We start from the raw sequence: 18,413 nt of genomic DNA on the forward strand, positions 1-18,413 counted from the left end.
GCATGAAAAGCAATTTTTTTTTTCATGGTAGCACCTAATTAAAGAATGGCACTATAAAATTATACATATTAATCTCTTTTAATTTTTTTGATAATTAATATTCAAATTTAATTACTAGAAAAGTATTAAACTCTTTCACGGTACATGATAATAGGTATATAGAATTCTCATAAACAATGATAACTAAAATCTTATGGCATATTTTTTTTTCTTTTTATTTTTATTTTTTGCTTCTACACTAATTCGATGTGCTTAATATTTTTCTTTCAATAAATATTATACAAGAATCTAATTTTTATTTCTTATTATAGTTATTAGCATATGATTTGTAATTAACTATAATTCTAAATTTCATATAATATAATTGATATGTAATATATGTTTTAAGAATTTTCAACTTAAAAGTTGAAATATTTATAAAAATGGAACCGCTTTAAAACAACCATTACTACACGCGGATAAGACCAATCATTAATTCTGTATAAAAATGATAAAATTACTATCAAGATGTCATAAGGAATTTTAATACATGAGATCTTTTATTTTGCATAAATATTAAATATTTGATATAAATTTATAAAATTATGAAAATCAATTAAATAAATAATAAAGCCAAACAAATGAAACAATTCTATAAAATTATTACAAACATAAATAAAATTTAATTTTAATATATAGTATAAAATAATATTACACGTGTATTCAATTATATAATGCTACGTAATTAACAAAAATAACCATATTTTATTTTATCTGCATAAATAATTATTAAAAAACAGGAACGAAATTAAATAAATATATAAAATATTTTATACTATCAATGCATCAAAATTATAGTGATGTAAATATTAGTTTATAATATAGAAGTTACCAAACCCAAAAACCGGAAAAAAAATGAAAGGGTAAAAAGAACCTTCTTATATAGGGTTGCACATAGATCGGATCAGATATAACCTAAAATTTTATTCGATTTGCACTGTACTCATCGGATCAGATCGGATATCCAGAAAATTCATTTTTTATCTATTTAAATCTATTTACTCCTAAAATATTATAAATAATAGTTCTTTTGAATAACAAAAATAAAATAATAACACAAGATTTAAGTTTAATTATTCTAAGTTGAAGTACAACATAAAAAATTAAAAACAAAATATCATAAAATTCATATCACATTAGGATTTACTTTCTTAAACTATGCTATTTATATGTGATGTGCGGATATGCGAATTTACGAATTGAATCCGCGAATATCACTGTCGAATCTGTAATCCGATCCGACTATAGTGCGGATCGGATAATATTCACAAAATTTGAATCGGATGCAAATAATTACTACGAATATACGGATATTATCCGATCCATCTGTAGTCTTATTCTTGTAAAATTGATTATCTAATTCAATTGATTCATAGCCAAGAATAAAATTCGCCTCGGACATTTGTTTTATTCGGCAAAGCTACACCAACAAAATGATTCATTTATTTTAGTTTTTACTTTTTATATGCTAATGATTCAGGAGGATTGTGTTTTACTACTTGTTTAAGGCATTACAATCAAAATCGAGTAACAAGGAATTAAATGGTGGCAGGTGATGAGAGTTAATATGTACCGTTATTCGTTGCATTTATTTCGTAACTTTTTTTCCCTCTTTTCTTTCTCGTTCTTTAATTTCTTCGTTATTGCTATTTTGAACTTTTATAATTTATCTGTTTATTAATTTGGTTCGTTATCTTCAAAACGTTTTCCACTTAATGAAATCCTCAAAAATCTTCTTCGACGGTATATATATATATTTTAAAAATCCAACGTATTTCACACGTGTTTGTTAGGGTTCGGTTCTTTAATATTATATATATATATATATATATGGTTCTTAGTTTTTTTAACCCGCCTTTTTATATATTTGTATATATAAATATCCATAATTATATATATATATATATTATCTATAATTAATATATTTATTATATTTAAAATTATATAATTATTCTAATGACAATTAATAAAAATTTTAAATTATTTAAATTGATTTTTTATTGTTTCTCAAATATTATTGATATAAATATATATTACCATCTAATAAAAACTTAATTAAGGATGTGTCTTATACAATTTTATAATAGTTTATATTTATATAACTATTACAATAATGACATAATATATATAATACATACATGGTTAGATTTCTATAGCTAGCTAGCGTATATAAATTATTTTTTATATATTAATAAAAAGTATTTTTAATTAATGCTTTTGTGAAATTCATTTATATATATAGGCATTCAAACACATAAATAAAAATATATCATTTAAAATTTTATCTATAAGATACTAATTAAATAACTGAATATTATAATGTATTAATTAATTACCATTATTTACCCTTTTAATTTATTGTCTCCTTTTTATTTTTATTTCTTGAAGCTAGCTAAGCAATATAATTGGATATTATTATCCAATCCCACAAAGGGGTATTATATAAACTCCAAGGGTTTGACACAACAATACATGAAATAACTAAAAGTTTGATACTTTATTAGAAACACATAAAATGGAGGAAAACAAGAATATTATTAGTAGCAAAAACAATAGTAGCTTTAGATTGGGTTTGGGATCAAAAGATCATAGTGTGATTGAGCTTGGTAGCATTGACACACAAAGGCTCCTTCTAGAAGGTGGTGGTGGAGAAATGAGAGAAAAACAAAAGCCTCTCAAAAACACACTCAACCAAAGGCAAATGAAAACTCTCATTGCCTTATGTGACACCATCTTGCCTTCTATCAATCACAATAATCTTCATGCCTTCTCTGATCAATCTCTTGCTAACTTCTACAAAACTTCAGCTTCCATGGCTGGAACACCTCAACATGTATGCCTATTTATCTTTTTCAACTTTATTATTCTTGTTTTGATTTCCCATTTTTATATTTAATTTGTTTCTAAACCCTAATTTGAATGATGGAGAGCCTTTTTAAAATGTGTTTTTAACTTTTTTTTTTCTTTGTGCATGTAAACCTTTTAGAAATTTATTCAAAAAGTTTAAACTGAAAAGCGAAAAGACATATTTAAATAATTATATATCTAACATTACCGTCGCTAAAAATTTTATAAAATAGTAGCTCGAAGAAGAAATATTTTAAAGAAAGAGTTATAAAAATATTGAAAATTTAAAATAACTCAAAGATTTGTTTAATTGTGAGTTTATTATTAATTATATGGATTCATATATGTGCAGGTTGGGGGAGTGATAAGTGAGAGACTGAAACATCCATTAACAAGGTTATTGAAGATAGGGTTATGGATGTTGTCTACATGGATTGGAACATTAATATTATGTGGGATGCCATGTCTCTCAAACAAGTTTCCTTTTATCCAAAGCTTCCCTGACCTCCCTCTTCATAAACGCCAAAAGATTCTTCAATCTTGGTCTCTTAGTTATTTTCACCATCTTAGGATGTTCTTCAGAACCATCAAGCTTCTTACTCTACATGTCTTCTTTACTCAGGTAAACTAATTTAATTAATTTAATTAATATTTAATACAATTTTGAATAAGCCCAAGGAATAGATTTTTAGTTAGTAATAACCAACATTAATTAATAATTTTTTCTTTATTGTAAATTAATTAGTTTTTGAACTTTATTTTTTAGATTTTTAGGATTTAAAATTTAACATAAAAAATAATTTTAATAACTTGCTACTGTTTATTTAGCATGTCTTTAATTATTGATGATGCGCACAACTATATATTTTGTAAGCATGCAAAAATTTAATGATGATAATTATATATGTATATAAAAGACCAATAATTTTGTATATGTGTATGATATGATAGGAGAAAATCCATGTGTATCACTTTATCTATATATCAGCATCTCAATTTAATTCGTATGAAGATTTGTCACTGTTATGCAAGGTGTTTGTATAATACAAACAAGTTACATATAGATGGCACCTGCTTTAGTTTTGTCACTTTTCTAGTTTAATAATTTCCTTGATATTTTGTGTATACGTGGTGAAGATTTAATTAACTTAAAAGAGTTTATCATTAACATACAATATTTGTGTATGTTGACATAATAAAAAAAGAAAAAAAAGTGAAGAATATTATTAACTATATGTGATATGATTGTAGTTGGCAAGGGTTGGTGAATAATGCATGGTGATGTGTTAGTTGTTAGGTGTTTCTTTCTATCCATTTTCCTTTCCTATGTATGAGAGTTTGGTGCTACATCAAATTAAAGCATAGAGTATATTTATTTAACAACATGCATCAAATTGGACGTGACATACACTTACATTATTTTTCACCTAATCACTACTTCAAATACTAGAAACACTACTACACCAACCTTTTCTTCTTCAGTTTTTTTTTACAAAGTAAAACAATATCGAATAAATTATCATTTGAACCCATAAAAAATATAGACATTGACAAATATATCCATATAAAAATAAAACGACAATTGTAATTATAAAAGATGGTTTATGTGTGTCAAAAGTACTCTAACAGACCAATTGCATAACCAACATCCGGGTACTTTTGGCACACGAAGGCCATCTTCAATGATTACAATTGTCATTTTATTCTTATATGGGTATATTTGCCAGCGTCTATATCTTTTATGGAGACAAATGGTAATTTATTCAACAATATTTCACCTTTAATTAGTCCGAAATAGATTTTTTACATTCTTGTGTATAAAAAACGAAAATTATTTTTAATATGAAAATGGAGATGGTATTTTGTTTGAATATTAACATTTGAAGTGTATTACAGTATTGTGGAAATTATTCAACACGTGTTAGTTAGGATATTACCACATAGACAACACGCCTCCACGTGTTGACTCTCCGTCTATAAAATTCACTCACCTGTAATTACACCAAATAATTATATTTTTAACAAAAACACCAATATTTTTTCATATTAAAAAAAATTACATTCCAAAACATTATAGATTGAAAATATTTCGCTTTGAATTGGTACATTCTCATAGATCCTATATTCAAAGCCAAGGTAGGTCTACTTGCCAGTTGCCAGCGTAAATTAATGAGGAGTTCATGTTCGTACACATTGAAATATCTGTGTTACTGATACCTAAAGAATCCTAGCACAAAAATTGGTAAGAGTAGATATATGATTTTTTTGCTTGTAAAATCTGAGTTATAGTAGATAAACATTTATTGCCTTCGGCAGTACATCACAAGAATATTTATTACACAATAATAAGAAAAAAATATATGATTCTTAGAAATCACATATATTAATTAAATTCTTTGTTTGGTCTATTTTTAAGACATATAATCATATGCTATATTATTTTTCAATCAGATTTTTATTTTTATTCTTTTTGTCGAAGCATTTATTATTTAATTTATTGCTCTCTTTTAAGAAAATCGTTGGTAGATTTTAAAAATTCAACAACCATGTTAGATATATATAAAAAATCAATTATCAAATCAATTATTCGTATAAAATATATATTAAAATATAAAAAAATATTAAAAATAAATTAAATAATATATACATAATATATAGTGATTGATTTTTTATATCCAAATAATATTTTTGAAAAAGAAGATTACAAATCTATTGCTAGCTAAATCAAACATATATTATAACTTATATAATAAGCAAAACCATATTAATCAATTTTGGTAGATTTAATTATGATTATGTACATGCTATAGAGTACACTGAAATCATAGCACTGTCTAAATGTATAAATTGAAAAATAAATATTTGATACAATGATACAGCTCAAGATGACATGGCAATTGTAAACGGCATTTAAGGCAAGTTGTTGTAGGGTCATTTTATTAGGGATATATAGGTAAGGCCAATTCTATGGTGCCTGTAATTTTGATGTTGAAATTGTTAAAATTATTTTTTATGGTAAATTTTAAATATTAAAAAATTTTTTATTTTTATATTTTTTAATTTAAATATTAAATTTTATCTCATTTTAATAAATTAGGTAAATATATATAGGCACTATAGCATACACCTATAAGTAGAAGTGTAACATGGCAAATAATATAGGCTACATACATAGCTAGCAGCATCTTTGAAAGCAAGTCAAATCATAACATATAAAATAATTATTAAATTAATTATTCGTATATTACATATTAAAATATAAAATATATATTAAAAATAAATTAAATAATACAAAAATTATTTTTAATATAGAAAGAAATATGGTGGTTTGGTTGAATATTGATATTTGAAGTGTATTACAGTATTGTAAAAATCATTCAATACGCCCACGTGATGCAATACGCCCCCCACGTGGTGGCTAATATGTTGCCACGTGTCAAACACGCCCCCACGTGTTGGCCAGAATGCTGCCATGTGTTCAACACGCCTCCCACGTGTTGCAACACGCCCCACGTGTTGACTTCTCTTTTACAAAATCCACCCATCTGTAATTACACTAAATAATCCTATTTTCCAAAAAAACACCAAAATTTTTTCCACACAAAAAAAAATCAGCCTAAATAATACATATACCAAATATTTTATGATTAATTAATATATAATTAATATTTTATGAAAAAAATTTTAAGCGTAGCGAAAATACTGATATTCCAATTGTTTTAACTGTTAATCTGAATTATAAAAATTATATATAATATATATTAATTAAAATCAACAGTTAAAACAACTAATATTCCAGGTATACTTAAAATTTTTCCTATTTTATGTACATGTAACATTTTTGTTTTTCATTTCAATAGGTCCCATGCCCTTAAATGCCCACATGATGTATATGTAGTACCAGCCTTATTTATTTGTTATGTACCACTCTAATCTGAATGAATGGTTTTAGGGAGGCAAAAGAAAAAAATGTAAAATGTCTTGTTAAAAATTAAAATAAAAAGAATGTTGATGACATAGATAGAAATTCTTGAAAGATGAGCTTGAATGTCATAAAATTTGAAGTTAATTTTATTCAACTCAATCTATCTAGAATCTTAGCTTATATAGGTTGGGACAAGATGACCACCAAGCATGCATTTTTTCTATTTTGCCATAAGTTAAAAGGACTACTGGCAAATACTCCAGAAGATAGAAAAGGACTAGTGTCGCTTTCACAATAAATAACGTTTATAACTGGATACAGTTGATGGTTGAGCTTTTATGTGGTTGTACCTTATTTTGCTTACTTTGTTAAACTTCATAGTACAATAATATATGCATGTGTTCTATAAATAAAAGAATTGTGCAAGTAGCATTACCTGAAGTTAACATTTCCTTTTCACTTTAATGTGATGAGGTTTTTTAATTTTCACATCTTGGGTCAAGCAGTTTAATTTGAATACACAAGATATTAACTGAAATTGTTAAATCCGTATTTTTTTAAATATTACATATATGTATAAAAAGAAAAATTATAAAAAGAAAATTTTTAGTTAATTAATATTAGTCAAAATTTTTATTTAAAATTTTTTTTATTCTTTTTAAAGAATTTAATATTTAGAATTTATAATTTAACGTTTAAAATTATAAATTTATATTAGGATCTAGAATCTAAAATATATATATTTTTAAAACATTGGTTGATATTGGCCATGAAAAATTAACTCTCTAGCATTAAAATGTGATATCCCATTAACTCATACCTTATTTAGCTTTTTTTTTAGAAATAAAAAAAGATTGTGTGTAATTTAGTGTAATGGTTAATTAGTATGTTTTTTTCACATGGATTTTAATTTAATTTTTTATTTTAAATAACAATTCGGATCCTCAATTTGAGGAATAATAAAATTTGTAGAGAAATCTGAGTGTTAGATTTTATAGTGCACAAATTAAAAAGTCCGATTTGTATTAAAATATTTTTTTCACTATAAAATAAATCAAAGAGTCCAATTTGCACATTAAAAAAAATTAATGCTAAAATATAAATCTAATGGTCAAGTTTGTATGTTTAAAAAAATTTAAATAATAAAAAATAAATCTAACTCCCAGATTTACATATTTAAAAAAAATTAAAATTATAAATCTAACCCTTAAATTTATCTTGTTCACATAAAAAAATTTTACCAAGTTTTAACATTGGTGGAAAACAACACTGAAATGGCAATACCAAAATTAAAAAGTGACCTTGACCCTATTTACATATATGTCAAGTAACACAACTTTTTTTTTGGCCTCATGTCAAGTAATACAACTTGTCTCACAAATATAAAAAGCCCAATAGACCATTAGCTTGGCCCAAAATTTTGTAGATTGTATTCTAGGTCTATATTGTAGTTCAAAGGCTAGTTTCTGATTGTTATTTTTTTTGTTGGGCGTAAAGCCTCTTTGTTAACCCAAAAAAAGTATATTGTAATTCGTGGTGCATTACATCCAAAAGCAAAATCTAGTTCATTATGCAATAAAATCAAATGAATCATGGCTCATTATCCCAAAGTAATGTTCTTTTGTTGCATGAAAATTCATGTGGTAATTGCTAAGTTAATAATGCAGCAATTAACCAAAATTAATACATTAGTTTTAAATGAATATATGATGATTTTCCTCATTGCTGGAGAACCTTGAAAAAATGATCATGGTATGTGATGCTTGATTTCAGGTAGATGAATCAGAAGACAATTCATCATGGAAGGCAATTGGGTATTGTGGACCTGATCCAGAATTCAAATCACAGTTGAAAGACCATTTCTTGCAAGGAAAATCAAGAGGAAAAGAAGAAGAAAATGATGATGATGATGATGATGTTGAAAATGCCATAGGACCACTTTACAAAGGATTAGTCCATCTCAACAACCCAAGAGACATCACTGCAGATGCTCTAAGAAGACATGGATTCGGGGTTTCGATGATCCGTCGGAAGCCTAAAGTTGCTCCTAAATTGTGTTCCCCTTCATTGGTTATCCAATGTGATGCAGTGGTGGTTGGTTCTGGCTCTGGTGGTGGTGTTGTAGCTGGTGTTCTTGCAAAAGCTGGTTACAAGGTTTTGGTGTTGGAAAAAGGAGGATATTCTGCTAGGAACAATCTTACCCTTCTTGAAGGTCCAACCATGGATCAAATGTACCTCAATGGTGGTATGGTTGCAACTGATGATATGAGTGTGCTCATACTTTCAGGTTCTACTGTTGGTGGAGGCTCTGCAATTAATTGGTAAGTATCTATCATACACAAATATCAAATGTGTATCTGTATTGAATATTACTACCTTAAATTCCTTAAATGTGTGACCAAGTTGTATTTATCATATTATATTAGGTCAGCATGCATCAAGACCCCTGATCATGTATGCAAGGAGTGGAGTGATGAGCATCATTTGGAGTTGTTTGAGAGTGATCTGTATAAAGAAGCAATGGATGTTGTTTGTGAAAGCATGGGAGTTCAATCAGATATTGAAGATGAAGGATTCAACAATGCTGTATTGAGAAAAGGGTGTCAAGAAATGGGGTATCCTGTGAGCAACATTCCTAGGAATTCGCCATCGGATCACTACTGCGGTTGGTGTTGCTTGGGTTGCAAGGATGGGAAGAAGAAAGGGACCTCAGAAACATGGCTTGTGGATTTGGTTAAATCAGGCAACGGAGCGATTCTTCCAGGCTGCGAGGCGATAAAAGTCTTGCACAAGAAAAAGAGAGGAAAAGATAGAAAAATTGCAAGCGGGGTGGCGTTTGAATTCGAATACAGAGGAGCTAAGGACATATGTGTGGTGGAGTCTAAGGTGACAATTGTAGCATGTGGAGCACTTAGTACTCCAGAGTTACTAAAAAGAAGTGGCTTGAAGAATGATAACATAGGGAAAAATTTGCATCTTCACCCAGTGACAATGGCTTGGGGATACTTCCCGGATAAACCCAGTTCTGAGGTGTGGCCTGAGGCAGAGAAGAGAAGCTTTGAAGGAGGGATAATGACAGCCATGTCGCCGGTTGTTGCAGAGTTTGAGAAATCTGGATATGGAGCCGTGATCCAAACACCTTCACTGCATCCTGGTATGTTCTCAATTGTCATGCCATGGGTTTCCGGGACTGATATTAAAGATCGAATGCGAAAGTTTTCAAGAACTGCTCATATCTTTGCACTAGCAAGGGATAAAGGATCAGGGACAGTGGATTCCCCAGCCCGAATAAGTTATCATATGGAAGATTTAGATGAACATAATTTACAAATGGGAGTTGAAAAGATACTAAGGATTCTGGCAGCAGCAGGAGCTGAAGAAATTGGAACACATCACGTCAATGGAAGAAAATTGAATGTAAAGCAATCTAGCTACCATGATTTTGATAAATTTGTTAAGGAGGAGAGTTCAAGGCCGTTAACTGGGCTTACGACGCCATTGTGCTCTGCGCATCAGATGGGAAGTTGTCGGATGGGTTCAAATCCAAAGGAATCGGCAGTGAATCAAACAGGGGAGACATGGGAAATGGAAGGGCTTTATGTGGCAGATTCAAGTGTGTTCCCTACAGCATTGGGTGTGAATCCAATGATCACTGTTCAGGCTATAGCTTATTGCACAGCACAATCTGTTCTTGAAGTTCTTAGAAGGAAAAGGCGTTGATGAATTATATATTAAAAAAAAAAAAAACTTTTCTCTGCTTCTGTATCTCCAGTGATCTAGAATGAAAATCTTTGTTCAAATAACACAAGTTGAGAAAACGAAAATTGTAATAACTTTTAAGAGAGTTGTTCAATCATTCTGAGTGTGTAGTGTATTAATGTTTGTTTCGTCATAACATCTTTTGGTTAAAACTTGAGGCTTTAATAGTCAGCTTAAGTTAGTAAAAAGTAGATTTAGACAACCTTCATGTCCTTACATAACACTGAATATTTTTTCTAATCTTATATATTTCAATGGCACATATATGCAGTGAGGGAAACTTGACATCTATATCAAATTGAAATTTAAGATGATAGTGATATACTTTTGGACCAGGTTTAGTAAAAAATTGAGAAGACCATGGCAGATTATCTTTGAAGCTCAAACAATACATTTTCAGTATCAATGAACAAGGCAGCCACATGAGTTTAGAATTCAGATCAGATTAATAACATAATTAATAAAAATTTCACCATTTTTTTCTTCTCATATTCAAATAAAAAAGAATGACAAGCTAGTATTAGCATAAATCTTTTATTATAGTATGAATTATATCCACTGCTAAGGATATGTACAACACCTCAAGAAATAAACATTTGAGACTGAAAAAATGAACAGCTTTTCCTTTTAGAAAAGAAAGAGAATGGGAAAAGAGAAAACTGTCTCAATGGAATAGTTTCTCAATTCTCCAGCTACTGATTGCTATGTATTATAGAAGGTAGTTAGTTGAAAGTAGATATCAAATACCAGTTCATGAACCCCCAAAAAAAATAAAACATGAACCTGGTGGTGATTTTGCAAGACTGACATCAAGTAACCAAATGTCGAAGATTAAAAAATTATGTTAACATCACACACATACGAAGTTTAGCTCTGGTAGACACGAGAAAACATGGATACCACTTGTCACTAGAAACGATGAAAGTTTGGGCCACGTCCTCTCCTACCATAACCATAACCTCTTCCCCAATTATTTGAGCCTCTGAAATTCATACCGCGACCACCACCATAGCCAAAATTAGGCCTGTGTTGGAAATTGCCAAACGTCTACAAATAGCAAAGGTCAGCAATACATCAATATCCCATGCAGTTTAAAGGATATTTTCATGGTTAAAAAATTTCAGTTTCTGATGTCTTTACAGACCTCGGTATCCAGTTTTATTCTCTCAGATAAACGGTGTTGTCCATTCCTTCCACTACTCTCAGAGTTGCAGGAAATTGTGTCAAAAAAGTCATCTTTCTTGTATGCAGACTACAATGAGAAAACAAGAATAAAAAGTCTGCAATCAAACTTCAAGTATAACTTGATTTACATTACATAACTCAGATGCTTTGACACTTAAGTTTTTGTTATTAAATAAGATTAGCAAATTATGTAACTGGAAAAATTACAGACTTACCTTAGGACTTGGTGTCTTCCCTTGACTGTCTTTGTCGCCTGAACTGATAGAAGAAGCATTGTCATCCACTCCTTCTATGTTCATAGTTGCCTTTCCAAGAGAACCCCATACTTCATCTTTATTGAATTTTTCATTCATGGCCTCAAAATCAAACTCTTCATTGAACTGGGAAGCTATTGAGTGAGGCTGCAAAAAATCAACAAAAAAACTCAGTCTTTGAATATTAACCCATTTATAGTTGTAATATGCTTTAATGATTTTATGGTACCCTTATTTTATAAGGATAGCTATACCCATTATATAATCAATCCATGATATTTGATCACAAGTTTTATAAATTTTTAACAGCAAAATAATAATAATAGAAAACTCTAATACTATGCATCATATCTGTAAGGAGAAGAATACAAGTTTTCTAACCTTTGGCACTAAAGTTGGTAATGGCAGTAGTGGTGCTTGAGACACTATAGAAGGCATCAATACAGAGGAATTAGAAGATGTTGGAATCAAAGAACCCATATCTTTCTGATTAGGGGTCAAATTCTGTGTTAAAGGAGATACATTTTCTCTGGGATGTGCAAATTGATCTGGAGTTAACAAAGATGGAGGTATTGGCAACGGGCCTGAACTATAACCTACAAATGAAGAAGGATGATGAAAGGCATGTCCAAGATAAATTGACCTTGGGTCAGGGCAAATTTTTTCAGATATTTGGTTATCAATAGAATTTATTTCTTGGAGAGGTGAAGAAAATGAATGTATGTTTGATCCATCAAAAGTCATGGGCGTAGGATATGGCATGGGTGCCTTAGTAGGTAAGAGGGAATTAACATCAAGTGAATCAGAAATTTGTAAAGGGTTAGGAGACGGAGAGCGAGTTTGATTTACAAGAGAAGTATTAGTAGAAGATACAGGAAGACCATAGTCTGATAAAGGTGTCCATCCCACTTTGTTAGGAACCTCAGTTTCCGGAGTTTGCATCCAACTTTGGTAAGGTAAAGGTGATGCTACCATTGACGGCAATTGAAGAAGACCGGGATGTAGCAGAGAATTAGAGTTATTGCATGATATTCCACTGTGTCCGTTCAAATACATTGATGTGGAAAAGGATGGATGACCAGCAACTTGAGTAGCAGCAGACTGATCTGAAGGGTTTAGCTGAGTTGCAGACTGAGATGACAGCAACCCAATAGGGATAGCTTTACTAAACATATCAACACTATCCTGCCTTTGAATAGATTCTGTCGAATTTCTCCCACCAAATGAGGCTGCTGTAGAGTTTAGCTGTGACTGTAAATAGAAAAAATATTAGAACAAATCCAAATGCATTGACAAGTCAAAATATGGAAATTGTTATTTATTTTTTAATTATTGTCATGAAACAGTATTACTTGTATAATAGCTGGATCATTATGTATCTGCTCTTCTGATTTGGCAGATGTTGGGGGAGACTTGATCTGCAAATTCTGAAATGGTAAAATTCATAAGGACATGCACAACTTAGATAACCATACTTGACATGCATACACCACAAGTTCTTGTGACCAAATAGCTCATTCACTACTATTGGTTGAGATTCATATATACATGTATATATATATATCCACGCTAGAATTAGGTTCACTAGAGGCGAAATGACTAAAAAATTTCAAAGAACTTTCATATGATTGTTTCATTAAGTACGATCCATTTAGTCTTATTCTAGGTTATTCTACACTTCCATTTTATCTCTTTCCTATCCCTTAGCTCTTGAAGCTCCATTCATTTATAAGCTAAGCTTTATCTGTTAGGGTGGAATTTATGGGTTTGGAAAAACAAAGAAGAAAGGTTTGACCAAACCTACAGTCATCTGACTTTGTTGATAAAATTTCTCCAAAAAGCTTTTAGTCACATCAACCACACCTCCAACACAACACAATTAAAGTTTTTTTTTTTTCTAAGAAAAAAAAGAATCAAAAGAAAAAATGTATGCTAAGTGAGCAATCTATTCAAAGTTAAGCAACTCAAGATTGATACTTCACATTATCAAACCAAAAATATCCATATGTTTATTTGTCATGCTAGTACTAAAACACATATCAATTAAATAATATTTCAATTACCTTAATGTCATTTCCTCGAAAAAGAATGTATTCATAAACCTTCTCACTTGGAGGAATTTGTGGACCATCTTTTCTTCTCCCCTCTGTTCCATAGGATCTAACTATAATCTCATAACACAGATGTTTCCATTTTAGATAGAATCGCTAGCAATGAAAAGCTATAAGTGTACAACTTTCAAGGACATGGGTCAAGGAATAAGTTTGCCACATAGTGTCACCTTAAGGTTACAAACCAAATCAGTTGAAAATCTAGTATCAAATTACTAATTCGAATAAGACTTTAATTAAGTGCATAATAAACAATTAATTACTTCCCGCCAACAAGAACGATTTTACAATTGCTTGTTTAAATTAATGCATATTTAATTGAAAAATGGTTTAAAAGTTTGCAATTTATTTCCAATGCAGAATCCTTATCCTTATATACTTGTATAACAACAAACAAGAGTTACTCCGTTTCAAACTGCATGATTGATCCATGTCATGTTTCATTCTCCTCCATCACTTGCTTTTAGCATTTGAGTCATACAATCAATAAAAATATATGCAAGTAATTTCTGAATCCAAACACTGTAATTCCTCACTTAATGACATTAATCGAATATAGCATTGCAAAGTTCTTATCCATTGATGCATTCTCAAATTTCATCTTAACCGCTAATCAATATTTCTTCGATTCAACAGACATTTTATCAAACATTCCTCATCCAAAATTTTGCGTTTGCGGTGGTGAATGAATGTACCGTTCTTCAAGCCGATGGTGGAATCATGAACGTTGAGGAAATAGAGAATGCCCTCGTAACGAATCTCGCTCTTGGAAAGCAAGCTTATGAAGCTTCCTATGTACGAATCACCGGGACTATTCGACGGAGGTCCTTTCACGGCAGATTCAGTCGCCATAGAGCGGCGGTGTCAAAGATCGAATAATCGGAGGATCAAATGAGAAATTAAAAACGGTTATGTTTGGGAGATTAGGGTTATGGCGTAGATCGCCATGTGAATTTATGATATGCTTTGAGAAACGAAAACTAAACATAAAATAGAGGGAAAGTAGTATATGAGATTGTGAGAAGGACAAAATAACTGATATAACTAACTAAGTAACCAATAAAAATCGAGATTTTCATTTCATGCTTGCACAACAAGGCATTATTATTAGAATTTTTTTGTCTTCTTCCCTCCTTCTTTTAAACATAAATAGAAATAGGGTTGGAAAGCGGGTTGGCTCATTCCAACTCGTCCCGTCCCGTCTAAGTCTGCCATAAATAAGATGGGTTGGTGGATTGAAAATGCTAGCGCGCTCCACTTAATTGCGGATTGACGGGCTAACCCTCTTAACTCTTTTTTTTTAAAATAAAATTAACTAAAAATAATAATTAAACAATTAAATACAAATAAAAAATAGTCAAATTATAATATAATATTTTTAATTATCTTTTTTTTTAATTTTTAACTTCAATAAAATTGTTTAAAATAATATTTGTCAATAGAACCATCTTTATTTTAAAAAATAAGTCACATAATTTGAGCATATATACGAAATTGTGAAATAAAATAAATAAAGTTATTAACTAAAAGAAGAATAAAAACAAAAAATAAAAAAATATTTGAAAATGATATAATTATTAATTTTATAACAGTAATCACTTTTTTATTTAATAAAAAAATAAAAATTTTTGCCCCGACGGGCGGCCGTCCCGCTCGCCAAAAATCCGCAATTTTTGTCGGTGCGGATTTTATATTTTAAAATTGACATTTTATATCGAATTGACTTTTGGTGTATACAACATTTTTCTATATCCATATATATACAAGGGTCTGTTTTCAATTAAAAAAATTATATAAATTTTTAAATAGGAAAAAAAATTGAGACGGTTACAATTTTTTCTTTCTTTTCATTTGTTGAATTTGAAACAAATGACCCGCACAATAATTCACTTGTTAAACTATATTATAAAGAGTTCATTAATTAATCTATTTTTTTGGTAGAGTATTAATTAATCTATTCAATAAATAGAAGTTAAATTTTACGATCTTATAACTAGGTTAGGTTGATTTACTGGTTAATTTATTAGTACCGTTAAATAAATATTGATTAATAATAAATTTTTAAATAGAGTTTAGATTTATTATAAATTAATCCTTAGCACGTTTTGTTTCTTAATTTTTTATTTTCTTGGGTCAGGAATTTTAAATCTTTGTCAATTGGGATGGGGAAGGGGATAGACCATAGATGTGATCCTTTTTCTTTTTGGGTATCGAACTTTTTTTTGGACGGGGTTGGATTGGAAAAGCAAACAATCCAAGGCCTAAGCCCAGAATAACAAAACATAACTTCTAATTCTAGCTCCCGAACTACTCGATTAAACTCCTTTCTCTCGGGCCGTTGGCCCCGATGTTCACCGGAAAAAGAAAATTCCTTTCCCTCCCCTGAAACTCAGTACCATAAGGAATCACTAGTGACGCTAAATTATGTGACCAAATCAATTGGGCGTCGAACTTGATGTGGTTTCTTAATGCTGTTTTTTTTTTGGAAAGGTAGAAAATGCTTAAACTCCAGAAAAAGTATACTCATTCTGAGAACCCATTTATTGTTGCTAGCCCAATTAACCTTAGTTGTACACTAATTCGAATCACAAATATTTAGTTCTGGGAATTCCTAAATTTGGTCTTGGCCTGTGTACTTTGGATTTAGACATTTTTGGGTTTGGTTCTTCAAACAAAGTTAAAAAAACATTTAAACCATCATCCGATCCCAACATTTCAAGCACCTAGAAATGTCCAAAAACAAAACAGTGAAAAAAGGTTCCCGGATTTCGTAAGTGGTCCTTTTATATTTAGTTTCGTACTTCGTAAACTTCAGAAAACTTTCTTCTCATAACTTGCGAAACACGTGCTCTTTTTTCTTGCTTTCTCACCTAGTAATTTTGTTTTTTTATTGAGACAGAGAATAAATGGATCTTTTTTTATTAAAATTAGGAATGAGACTGCTAAACTTTTTTAAAATTAAGAATAAAACTCAAACTTACAATTTTTAAGTAAATATAAAAAAATTATACTATTTACGTTATAACTGATCGGTTAAATAAATGCAATAATAATAATAATAATAATAATAATAATAATAATAATAATAATATAATTAAATTGATTTGTCCACATGAGAAACATATGGAGCTTCTTTGCAAATTGCAATCCACAACAAAACAAATTCAGTGATTCCATCCTTAATTTCCTCTTAACAATGCATACAAAAGTTTAGGTAACTTGACTATGCCACAAGCACAAATACATATTATGTAGATACGGGAGTAGATATTTTCAATTTTTTTATTATTTTAATATTTTTTATATATTTTTTAAATTTTATTTCAAAAATATAAAATGAGAAATCACATTTTATTAAATAATTAAAAAAATCTATTTCCTGTAAATACAGCATTCGGATTTAGAAAATATTTGGAAATAATTATTTATGAAGTATTATCAAATGGTAATTTACAGTAAAAATTAAAAAAAGGCACTTTATTTCTCTTCAAATTACGTATATCCAACATCTATCACAAATTCACAACCAAGAACCCATACTGTGTCCCATTTTTTTCATTTTAACCATCTTAGACATTTTGCTTAATATTGTGTCGCGTGTTATCTATTAAGTAAAGAATACTTTATTGTTAATTAAATACATTTTAACTAAAAAATTATATAAAATCGAATAATTAGAAATAATTTTAATATACACTTCAAACATACTATTAGACAAATAATTCAATAAAAAATACTACAAATATACTAAAAATTTGCCATCAAAATAATTATTATATATTTATGTATATATTAAAAATAAATTTGTTGATAATTATATATAATTTAATTTATTTTTAATATATATTATATTTCAATATGTATTTAGTAACTAATTTTAATGTATACTCAATATAGTTATTCAATATGCATTTCATTCGTGTTTATCTTTGGTTGATTTTGAGAAATGTAAATATAGTAGCATATATTATGGTAAAGACGACAATAAGAATCCTTTCTCCTCCAACTGAAATTTCTGTTGCTTTAAAAAAAATTTGAGAATAATATTTAACGAAATTATCTTTTTTAAGTAATTTCTAATTTATTTTTTCTTTTTTAATTATTGTTTATTTTCTTTCGAGTCACAAAAAAAAATATACATTCCATTAATTTGATCATTGATTTTTTATACACTTAGCAGGATTAATTTAGTAATATATCATAGAAACTACAATTTCTCTGCTTAATCATTAATCATTATTTTTTTATTTATTTATTTTTTTCATATCCCACAAAGAAACAAACCTTTGGCTC

General features: G+C 29.2%; 2 protein-coding genes across 2 annotated transcripts; one reads left to right on the forward strand and one right to left on the reverse strand.

Moving 5' to 3' along the window:
• The first annotated feature begins 2,528 nt into the window (after positions 1-2,528).
• LOC130979965 (long-chain-alcohol oxidase FAO4A-like) lies at positions 2,529-10,750 on the forward strand. The gene is made up of 4 exons (XM_057903542.1): positions 2,529-2,872; positions 3,239-3,508; positions 8,585-9,132; positions 9,238-10,750. Exons 1-4 carry the CDS (start codon positions 2,555-2,557, stop codon positions 10,529-10,531), a joined length of 2,430 nt encoding a protein of 809 aa, XP_057759525.1. The 5' UTR covers positions 2,529-2,554; the 3' UTR covers positions 10,532-10,750.
• A 405-nt stretch (positions 10,751-11,155) lies between these two features.
• On the reverse strand, positions 11,156-15,111 carry LOC130983253 (protein decapping 5-like). Its single transcript, XM_057907459.1, has 7 exons — positions 14,816-15,111; positions 14,073-14,173; positions 13,362-13,436; positions 12,391-13,260; positions 11,971-12,156; positions 11,715-11,822; positions 11,156-11,617 (listed from the first exon to the last, which is right to left on the reverse strand). Exons 1-7 carry the CDS (start codon positions 14,970-14,972, stop codon positions 11,480-11,482), a joined length of 1,635 nt encoding a protein of 544 aa, XP_057763442.1. The 5' UTR covers positions 14,973-15,111; the 3' UTR covers positions 11,156-11,479.
• Between the last annotated feature and the right edge of the window lie 3,302 nt (positions 15,112-18,413).

This window comes from Arachis stenosperma, chromosome 5 (genome assembly GCF_014773155.1).
Source record: "Arachis stenosperma cultivar V10309 chromosome 5, arast.V10309.gnm1.PFL2, whole genome shotgun sequence".
Lineage (NCBI taxonomy): Eukaryota > Viridiplantae > Streptophyta > Magnoliopsida > Fabales > Fabaceae > Arachis > Arachis stenosperma.